The 11,663-nt window shown below is 44.0% G+C and overlaps 1 protein-coding gene across 1 annotated transcript in view; it reads right to left on the bottom strand.

Moving 5' to 3' along the window:
* CLEC19A (C-type lectin domain containing 19A) overlaps nt 1–11,095 on the bottom strand; it is a 57,745-nt gene extending 46,650 nt beyond the window's left edge. Inside the window, exons 1-2 of the mRNA XM_077448939.1 lie at nt 10,824–11,095; nt 3,633–3,798 (exon numbers count right to left, since the gene is read on the bottom strand). Coding sequence (XP_077305065.1) covers nt 3,633–3,798; nt 10,824–10,932 — 275 coding nt within the window. The 5' untranslated portion in view covers nt 10,933–11,095. The remainder of the gene's footprint in view (nt 1–3,632; nt 3,799–10,823) is intronic.
* Nucleotides 11,096–11,663: the final 568 nt, after the last annotated feature.

The following is an 11,663-nucleotide window of genomic DNA, read 5'->3' on the forward strand; positions in this document are numbered from 1 at the left end:
CAGCTTTACTACATGTTTTTAACATCCCCCCATCTCCACACTCGCAGGTATAAACTAAGCCTCAGACAATGTGTACGTTTTGTATATTTGTTCAGAAAAAATTGGGCTAAACAAATAGTAAGGAGATATCATATCTTCTCCGCCACCTGTCAATCGCTTCTAAAAAGCGCTCAAAACACATATCGCTCTTGAGAGGAGAGGTGGCTTTAGATGCTTTAGTGACACTTTAAATAAATGTCATAAATCCTAATTTGTGTACAGTTGTGGGTATGTTTCTATATTTCTAATTACTCTACATATACGTTTAGCTAAAAGCAAGTTTTTAGTGTTAGGTTCAGTAGTCCATAAAAGTAAACCTGCCATGAGAGAAATATGAGGGTTGTTGTTGCTGGCCTATTTCTGAAAATGATAGCCAATGATGGCTGGCTGAGGAAGTTCAGGTACTTTGGGCTGTCAAAAATGGAAAGTCTTTATAGAAGGAATCCAGAGAATAACTGTTTCACAGCTGGATTTTCACAACCCCCGGATAGACCTCCTCTCACTAGGCCTAGCAGCCGGTAGGGTCTTAAGTAAAGTAAAGTCTCTGCCACAGACTTGAGCCTAGAATACTTGAGGAAAAGCCTCTGCCACATACTTGAGTGTAACTGAGGGACATAGACAAATTTATAGAACTATCATACGATACCAGTATCTCTCAGCCGGTCCGGCGATACCTTATGAGTGTGGATCCATGAAGTGTCCTTCAAATAAGCCTCCAGGCTTCTTCAGAGAAGCCAGCCTTGTGCATAACCTTCTCCTGAAGAGTCCTCCCCTGGATGCTTTTCCAGGTGCTGGGCCTCTCCTTAGATGAGACGGCACCGGACCACCCTTGAACCACCAGGCCTCGACATCCATTCAGGCCTGTCCCTACAGTTGCCTCACCTTGGGCTATCCAGCCCTGAGACTTGTAAATGCATGGAACCGCACCCCAGGCCAGGAGGGCCATGGGGGCTGGTCAGGAGGACCAGAACTAAACAGACAGAAACTCCTCTGGCACAGAACACCATAATAAGTGATATAGGTACCTTAAATACCACCTCCCAGAATGCACATCAAGATGCCACCTCCCAGAATGCACAACAGGAGCAGTGGAAGCCCCTGATTGGGGGGCTTTGGTGAAGCATCAGGGGTCTAAACGGACCCCTGATGTCTCATTTTTGAGACAGAGAAAGGGCTGGAAGAGATTGCACAGTTGGTGGCTTCAGCTGTACTGGACAGTGAATGAGAAGAAAATTATCTGCGCTGAGTGGCTTCCTGTTCATTCAAAAACTGAACCATAATAAACACAGTTTACTATGCTTCAATTATGAATAACACAACGAGGGGGCGGGCAGTGGGGGTAATCTGTGCCGCACAGGGTGATTAGAGTTTGCACGGGCACATCTGGCACAGGTCTATGCCAAATACTACAGTGATCTCAGCTTCTCTAGCTATCTTCAGCTGTAAGACAAGAATTGTTAAAGCAGAGTTCCACCGGAAAAAAAATATTTAAAAGTCAGCAGCTACAAATACTGCAGCTGCTGACTTTTAAAATATGGACACTTACCTTTCCAGGGTGCCCACAGGGTCAGCACCCGAAGCCGACCTGTCCCTCCCGGGTGGAGGCGCCGGCATCTTCAGTAAGAGAATCAGGAAGTGAAGCCTTGCGGCTTCACGGCCTGGTTCTCTACTGTGCATGCGCGAGTCCTCTGCACGTTCTGAGTGGTCCCTGCTGTCTTCTGGGACCTGTGTGTCTTCCAGAAGACAGCAGTGGGGGGACGGAGGAGGGGCCGGACATAGCATAGATCGCCATGGATACTGTGGCGATCTTTTCTTTTTTATTAGACAGGTATCTGCTCCCCTATCCTCATTGAAAGATGACAAATGTGACACCGGAGGGGGGGGGGGGGGGGATCCAGACAGCAGAAGTTCAATTTTTGGGTGGAACTCTGCTTTAAGTTACAAGACTGGATACAGTTGAATTCTATGTATGATCTTTATTGCATACTTACAATGGTCCAGCTTGGCATAATGTACAGTATTACATTATGCCAAGCTTCACCAATGTAAGTATGCAATAAAGATCATAGAATTCAACTTTAACCAGTTACCCCCTAGCCTATAACAATATGATGGCTGGCCTGCCCTCTCGTCAGTCCAGGTGGATATCATATGACGTCCTCCTGTGTCGCGGCCCGATCTGTCACCAGCTGCATCCATCCATGGGATGCTTGTTGCCTGTACCATGTGACCGCTGTTACCAATCACAGCAGATCACTTGACAGTTGTACACAATGGATGGCTTCCTTTTCATGCCATCCATTGTGTACAATTGTGTTGCTAGCTGTGATTGGTCAGTGTGATCACAAAAAATCCTGATCACTTCCCCAGAGTAGTACAATGTTACTATGGAAACATTATATTGCTCTGGTCACAGTGTGTTAAAGAAATAAAAATAAAAAAATTTAATAAATAATAATAAATTTTTTTTGGAAAACAAATTATTAAAATGTTTTGTTTTTTTTCCATACTGTCACCAGTCAGTGTCCCTGATCAACGCCACACTAGTTATATGATAATGCTGTACTACACTGGTGACATTATGTAAAGAAAAAGAAAACATTGTTTAAAATTATGAAACAAAATGACAACTTCAAAAAATTTGCCATGCCTCTTACTAAATACCTTGGACTGTCCATTGTCCAAAAAAGGGGTCATTTGGGGGGGGGGGGGGGGGGGGTATATGTACTCTCCTGGCATTTTTAGGCCTCATGAGTGCGTTAGGATTGATCAATGTTCCGATATATATACTATAGATGGTGGACTCTATACGTTACACACAGACTAAATAGTATACACAAATGTGAGTTATTTTTACCAAAGAAATGTAGCAGAATACATTTTGACCCAAACTTATGAAGGATTTATTTATTTGCAAAATTTTACAACAGAAATTAAGAAAAATGCATTTTTTTGGGTACAGTGTTGCATGACTGCACAATTGTCATTGAAAGTGCACTGAAAGATGAAAATTAGCCTGGGCAGGAATGGGGTAAAAGTGCCCAACATTGAAGTGGTTAAGCTGCCCTCCTGAGGATAATACGAATACATTTTTTTTCTTAATTGCTGGCTTCTTAGTTGCCAACCTGAGGATTCCAGTACTACCTCAAAGAGCCCCCCCCCCCCAAAAAAAAAGGACATTCTTCCCCAACATTCTAAAATAATGAGGGTATTGTTACCTCATACCAGGTACCTTAATGGGATGCAGACAGCAGATTTCTCACCGTATTCAAAACTTTCTGTTCTGTGGTCAGTTGTCATTTAAAGAACAATTAATTCCAGATTGAGAAAATGTACAAAAACCACACCAAGAACAACACTGTGGGTATCAAATCAGATGAATTGCCAATAGAGTACATTTTTTAAAAGGCAGCTTATCTCTATATAGCATAAGCAATGCTAATAGAAGTATATGGGATGTATGCAAATAAAATGAGAAAAAAAGTCTGCGTCTTACATACTTGATCTTAGGAAAGCAGACATGAACAGTATTAGAGAAGGCAATAAAAACAGGCTTATGTTTTGGCTCCTGTGAAAAAGTCACCATACCATACCTGTGGATAGAAACTAATTTGGCAGTTGTCCTGCCGAGCGAAAACTCCGCACAGTAAAAGTCTGCTTCTGCCCATGTTTTATTCATTGGGAAAAACCTGTAGCAGTTCCCGCTGTATTCAGTCCAAAACAGAGGGCAAGCGAATGGCTGGCTCACATCAGTAAACGCTGAGAGGGAAAAGAATGGCACAGTGTTGATTTTCCTGGAGGCAGACATTTATATAGTTAAACCTTATTTTATTACTGAGTACATGTATATACGAGTGCATACGCCTTGTATACTACTTGGCTTATTGAACAGGGGCGCAAAGATAGAAGTGATAACATGATAAGGTCAGTAACTCATAGTTACCAATTGAAAATTATTTCTTAAAGTGACACTAAATAATATTATTATTCTTTATAAATAGTCTATACACATACGCTACTTAATAAAGTGTTTGTTAACCACAAAAAAATAAAAAATTATTCAGATCCTGGTCCCTTAAAGCAGATTAAACAGCACAGTGCTTGTGCTGTGTTATCTGCCCCCCTCTAAACTATAAAAAAAAAAAAAACACCGTGTTCAGAGTACGTCCCTTGGCCATCCGCAGCTGTCCTCTTTGCTCTCCTTTCTCCCCCTCACCCCCTCATCCCTGCCTGTCAGCTCCATGTCTGTGAATCTGTCTCCGCCCCCCCCCCCCAACTTCCATCTCTATTATTAAAAATAAAAAAACTTACAATAATCACTGTCAGCACCTCTTTTATAGGCTACAGGCATACCAAACTGTGTAAGTTTTTCTAAAAACGAGGCTTGTAAAGAACCATTTAGAGCTATCCTCAGACCGGTTATATGATTCCCGTCGCTTTACATCACGACAGGACTTAAGTGACCTCCACGGATGACATCAGAGGAAGATCTCAGCCCCTCCTGCAGAAGCCATGTATCAGAGCAGTAAAGCAGCCGTGAATCATGTGAACGGCTTGAAGATCACTATAAATAGGTTTTTACAAGCATTGTTTTTAGAAATGACTTATGCCGCGTACACACGTAGCGGACTATCCGGCGGACTTAGTCCGGCGGACTTCCCGCCGGACTGTCCGCCGGACTTTCCGAATGGGCTACTTGCCCACACACGGCACTTTTTCAGCAGACTAATAAGGCGTACTAAGTCCGCCGGACTATCCGCCATACTTTTGAAATGAACGGACTCGCCCACACACGCGGAGGAAAGTCCGCTCATTTTGAGCACGTCTCCAGGTAGGCGGGGCCCGCGAACGATGCGTCGCTGGCCCTGCCACCTGGTATGGACTTAAAGGGGAACCCCAACGCCGAAAAAAAATCACGCTACCTGGCCGGCCAGCAAAGGGGGGGACGAGCGAGCACCCCCCCTCCTGAGCCGTACCAGGCCGCATGCCCTCAACATGGGGGGTGCCTTGGGGAAGGGGGGGCGTGCGACCCCCCCATGTTGAGGGCACGCAGCCTGGTACGGCTCAGGAGGGGGGGCAGCTTGCTCGCCCCCCCTTTCCTGGCCGGCCGGGTAGCGTGCTCGGACAAGGGTCTGATGTGGACCTGGGGGGGACCCCCACGCCAATTTTTTTGGCGTTGGGGTTCCCCTTTAAATCCATACCAGGTGGCGGGGCCAGCGACGCATCCTTCGCGGGCCCCACCTACCTAGAGACGTGCTCAAAATGAGCGGACTTTTCTCCGGGCGGGAAAAGTCCGCTCATTTCAAAAGTACGGCGGACTGGCATACGCACGGCCGGATTGTCCGCCGAAATGCAAGTCTGGCGGAAAGATTGGAGTGCAAAACTACTTTCTAAGTCCGCCGTACTTTCTGGTAAAAAAAGTCCGCCGGAGGCTACACACGGGGGGATTGTCCGGCGGACTTGAGTTTGCCGGACTTTTCCACTCGATTGTTTGATGGTGTGTACGCAGCATTACATTTACATACATACAGTGTGGTATACCTGCCTTTAATAGAGGGGCTGGCAGTGATTTTTAATTTAGATTTAACAAACACTTTAATGGTCCTGTAATCTATTTTGCATTAAAGTAGAACTATATACAAACCTTTTTTTTTTTTTTTTTCATTTTGGACAGAGCAAGGGCATTTTTTTCATAATTTGTGTCCTATTGCGGAGATTTCACTTCCTGTCACATATCCAAACAGAACGTGAGAGGAAATGTCTGCAAATAAAGGGAATCCCTTGAGGACCCCAGAACTAATTTCCCCATTGGAAGATTTTCCCTCTATTACTTTTCTAGGGACAACCTAAAATGTGGGATTTTCTTTTACTTTCATTGATAATGGTAAATAAAGAGGGTGACTCCCCTTAACGGGGGCACAGACAGCAATAAAATCTGATAAGCGTTGTAATTCATCTGCATTCTATCCAAAACAAACTAAAAAAAAAAAAAAAACTAAAAAAAAAAGTTTTGCCTTCAATTGCATTTTAATGTTTTTCTGCCGACTTCTGGACCTCTCCTTTTCCCCCCTCACTTCTGTTTGTTTGGAACAAGCATTACACATTAGTTGCGGTCATAGGCACTGCTCTATGGACACTACAAATCACACAGCACATAATTACTAATCCATCTCAGGAGTGAAAAAAGAGGGTGGCTTCATTTCTACATACAATGGGACCATGGAAGAAGGAAGCCACCCTCTATTTAGAAATCAGATCGCAGCAGGAACAAAAATGGGGATTTGGAGGAGGAGAACAGCAATATAAGGTACTTTTATGAGTTAAGGATACACACTTGAATAGAATTTACATTTTTAAACCAGAGTTTAGGGGTTGACTTACTAAAAGTGGAGCGTGCAAAATCTAGTGCAAATGTGCATGGCAGCCAATTAACTTCTAACTTCAGCTTGTTCACTTAAGATTTGACAAAAAAACAGGATGCTGGTTGGTTTCAATGCAGAGCTGCACTAGATTTTGCATTTTTTTATTAAATGAACCCCTTCGTTTCATTTTAAAGTAATATTATAAATTCAGCATTGTCTAGTTTTAACACACTGAGCAAACTATTTGTTAAAATTCTTATCACAGCTTTTGTAATTTACCTCTTTCGATGATGCTTGCTCCTGCTCTCTCTGTGCTGCTTCCTTGAACTTCTGGTCAAAGCAGGATAAGGCTGGGTTCACACTGGCACGGCAAACGCCCCGACATTGGAATCTCATGTCGCATGAGGTGTGCAAATCAATGTTTCCCTATGGGAGCCATCTTAACTGGTCCGACACAAGTCGGTCCGATTTTGAAAATGCTCCCTGCACTACTTTGGTCCGACTTTGGTCCTACTTCAGCCCATTGACTATCACTGAAGTCAGATCAAAGTCGGATTGCCATCTTAACTGACCTGACTTTGGCATGTGACTTGTGCTCTGATGATCTTGAAGGGGAACTCCATGGCATTTTTTCCTAAAAAAACAGCATGGGTTCCCCCTTCAAGAGCATACCCGGCCGTTCAGTCGGGGTCCCCCCAAAATCCATACCAGATCCTTATCTGAGCACACAGCCTGGCAGGTCAAGAAAGGGGTTGGGACAAACAAGCGCCCCCCCCCTCCTGAACTATACCAGGACACATGCCCTCAACATGAGGGGATGGGTGCTTTGGGGCAGGGAGGCCTTGCGCCCCCCACCCCCAAAGCACCTTGTCCATATGTTGATGAGGACAGAGGCCTCTTCCTGACAACCTTGGCCATTGGTTGTCGGAGTCTGCGCGCAGGGGGCTTATGGAAATCTGGAAGCCCCCTTTAACAAAGGGGCCCCCAGATCCAGGCCCCCCACCCTATGTTAATGAGTATGGGGTACACTGTACCTCTACTCACTCACCTAAAAAAAGTGTCAAAAATAAAACACATTAGACATGTTTTTAAAGTAATTTATTAGCCAGCTCCAGCATCTCTCCAGTATCTTTTCCCCTCTCCGGCTCTTCTGTGTCCTGCGCTGACATCTTATGTTTCTGATGGTTCTTCTTCCCTTTCCGGGTCTTCTCCACTCTCTCTCCAGTTCTTCTCCCTCTGTCCGCTATCTTCTCGCTCTTTTGCTCACTCTTTTGCCCGGTCTTTTCCGCTGCCTTTTCCCCCTGTTCTTCTTATGATGTTGACTTGACGATCACTCCTGCTCTAATGCCGTGTGCTCGGTGTGCCACTACTTATATTGGCATTGGGCAATGTCACCATGTGACATCATCCAAAGGCCCTGCCCCTTATGGCATCACTCCTGGGGCATAATGGGCGGTGACATCACACAAGGCATGCCCCCGGGACCCTGCCCCATGCTGATATAAGTAGTGGCACACTGCGCACCCAGCATTAGAGCGGGAGAGAGCGTTGAGTCAGCATCGGAAGAACAACAGAGGGAAAAGACAGTGGAGAAGACCGGCAAAAGAGCAAGCAAAAGAGCGAGAAGATAGTGGAGACGGCCCAGACAGAGGAGAAGACACCGGACAGAGGGAGAAGAACCGGAGAGGGGAGAAGAAGTTGTACCCCATACTCATTCACATAGGGTGGGGGGCCGGGATCTGGGGGTCCCCTTGTTAAAGGGGGCTTCCAGATTCCGATAAGCCCCCCGCCCGCAGACCCCGACAACCAACGGCAGTTACAATGCAGATTGCAGACCAGTTGCATTTAAAGGCTAAGTTCACCTTTTTGGAATATATTAAACATTACACCAATATTTAAGGTGCAATGTGTAACACTCCAGGTCTTCCCACCCCCCCCCCCCCCCCGATTCCCCCTGACTTTCCCTGATTCTTCCCATCCCCTCCACCTGTGACAACTATGAAGGAATTGCTTAAAGCCCAACTCCGGAAATTGAAAATTCTTCCTTGCAGTGGGGTTGTGCCCACACTTCACGTGTCAACTGGAACACAAAAAAGTATTTACTTACCCGATCCTCTGCTCCTCTATGCTATTAGACTGGTCACCACAGGCACCTTCTCCTCCATGCTCCAGAAATATAAGATCCTAACGTCATAGCCCTGCATTGGCTGTGACGATGCGTGGGACAGTCTGCTGCCGGAGCATGGGGGAGCACTCTCTGCTGGGGAAGCAGAGGATCATGTAAGTAAAAATGCTTTCAGTCTCCTCCAGAATAAAGGAGCAGTGAACCCTGGCAGTGTGGGCACAGCCCTGCTGCAAGGAAGAATTTTCAAGTTTCCCAGACTTGCCATCATTTCACAATAAGACTGACATCAGCCTTATTGTGAAAGCATGTGCATTTACATTACATCAATTTTTCTGACTAGAATGTGAGATAAAGTATGATAAATAGTTTGTTTTTAGTAATTTTGTATTCCTACGTTAAGATATGTCTTTATGGGGTCTATTTATAATCCTTTTTATCCAAAATTCACACAACGTTTACCCAGGATTCACAAAATTTTCTAATTTAACCTAGTTAGAATATGAGTGAATCTTGGGTTAAAGTCATGTGAAAACATTTCTAAATAGACCCCTATGTGTGGGGCATTAAAGTAATTGTAAAGTCTAATTTTTTTTTGTGTATTAAAATAACAAACATGTTATACTTACCTGCTCTGTTGCAGTGTATTTGCACAGAGCAACCCGGATCCTCCTCTTCTCGGGTCCCTCTTCTGTCCTCCAGGCCCCTCCTGCCTGTTGAGTGCCCCCGCAGCAAGCAGCTTGCTATGGGGGCATGCGAGCCAAACTGCAGCTCCCTGTGTCCATTCAGACACGGAGTCATGGTTCGGCCCGTCCCCTCTCTCTCTCCTGATTGGATAACTGAGTTTGATTGACAGCAGTGGGAGGCAATGGCGCCACTGCTATGTCTCAGCCAATCAGGAGGGAGAGTGGGGGGGGGGGGGGGGCTGCTGCACAAAGAAGTTTTTTTTTATCCTAATGCATAGAATGCAATAACATTAAAAAAAAAAAACTTCTGCATTTACAACCACTTTAAACCCATAGACCACAGTTCACTTTCACAATATGTAAATCTATCACAGCTATATGTGTCAACAATGTGTAAATTAATATTAGTAGACAAATTGTGATTCTAAATTTCATGATGCTTAATTCACTAAGCTATAACACATGTTTTGCCACAATGTTTCCTATTTCTAGCCATGTGAACTTTGTTTCAGTTCATATTAGCTCTCATTGCTGACAGCTAATGCTTGCTGATGCAAAAAAGGGGCATTAGTGGATATTCAGATAGTCTTCAGTGTTTTTAAAAAAAAAATGTATACATATTTAAAAGATAAATATATTGCAACGCAAGAAAACGTTTGCCTGCTAAGGCCTTCTTAAATGCAGTTTATTTAGGTTGGCAAATGTGAGCAAAGTGCAATTAGTAATATAAACCACAAAGTGACATATTTAATCCTAACAGGGAAGGGAGCTTTAAAGTGATTGTATACCCTTTTTTTTATATTTTTTCTAATATAATAAGGCTTACCTGTAGGCAAAATTAATATCTCCTAAACCTGTGCGGATTAGGAGATATTCGATTTGCATGCAGCCGTTGACGTCAGCATGCACTGTGCGCTGTGAAGGTCCAGCAGACGCTGCCGAAAAGAAATCTCTTACGCACAAGGACGGGCCACTCACAGCGCCGGGGTCCGTGAACCCGGAAGACATGCCGAGGGGACATGTCAGCTCCCTTGGTGGTGACAGTGATCAGCTGTCGACACCTCGTTCCAAGGTAAGTATTTCATAATGAGCTAGTATGTATTATGCCTTTTGCCTTATGCTGCGTACACACGATCAGACATTCCGACAAAAAAATCCATGGGATTTTTTCAGACGGATGTTGGCTCAAACTTGCTTGCACACACATGGTCTCACAATGCTGTCGGAAATTCCGAACGTCAAGAACGTGGTGACGTACGACGAGCCGAGAAAATTGAAGTTCAATAGCCAGTGTGGCTCTTCTGCTTGATTCCGAGGATGTGTAGAACTTTATGCGTCGGAATTGTGTATACACGATCGGAATTTCCGACAACGGATTTTGTGTGCCAGAAATTCCAATGGAAAATGTCTGATGGAGCCTACACACGGTCAGAATTTCAGACAAAAAGCTCCCATTGAACATTTTCCATGTTCCGACCGTGTGTATTACAGGTTTTAAAAAAAATAATAATAATTTTGTGCGCTTTAAGCACCAGGTCATTAAATGTTATTACAACACATGGCTACATGAAATAGTGTATGTATAATAAAATGGCAACTATGAAGTGCACTCACCTTGACTGAGTTTAATCTCTGTCTGGGGAAAAGCCTGAGCTGTGAGCACCGGTAATGCAAAAAAGATGAAGACGTCCCATGGAAGCGCAGCCATCACACAGTGTCTCATTTTCAGGAGTTTAAGACTGCTTCAGTGAGATGTCAAATCCTCTTGGAGTCAGACTTGGAAGCCTTTGCTGAGCATAAGTTTCCTAAAGCAGATGTATTCCTTGTTCAGAACACACCCCTCTCCAGTTGAGAACTGTCACCCACTTGTGGGATAGGCTTCACTAAATTCTCCAAGTGTTTCCGTAACTCCTGTCCTGAACAGTAAAATATCACATCTCTCCTAGATCCATGGTTTAGTTTAACAGAAGTGACCCTTTGACCCAAACCATTAGTGAGAAGGAATTTGAACGTAACACAATCACTTTGGCTGGAAACGTGGATCAAGTCCCATAGTAATTTGCATGAAAAATCCACTAGCTGTAGGGTACAATTTAGAAGATATTTGGCTTCTTTTTTTTTTTTACATCAAAATGTTTCATCTTCATGTGAAAAGGATGCTCAGGATTAGTTACTGGAGTCTATGCTGAGCCATATTTCCTGTGATTCACTGCTTAAAACACCTTTGCCCATCTTTTATCTGTCCATTTATTTTGAAAATGAAGCACAAAGTGATCACTAGACGTTATAAAAAAAAAGCCAGTAACATTAGCTGTAGAAAGCTGTTTTTCAGCATTTTTGCAGTAACATTTTTTTTGGTGTCTTTTAGCTGTAGCTTTTTTTTTTTAGCAAAGCTATACTCCCATAAAAGCTTATGGCTCAAAAACACTGATAAACACTGAATAGCCACATTTT

This window comes from Lithobates pipiens, unplaced genomic scaffold (assembly GCF_037356315.1).
Source record: "Lithobates pipiens isolate NorthernLeopardFrog02 unplaced genomic scaffold, aLitPip1_a1.2 Scaffold_22, whole genome shotgun sequence".
Lineage (NCBI taxonomy): Eukaryota > Metazoa > Chordata > Amphibia > Anura > Ranidae > Lithobates > Lithobates pipiens.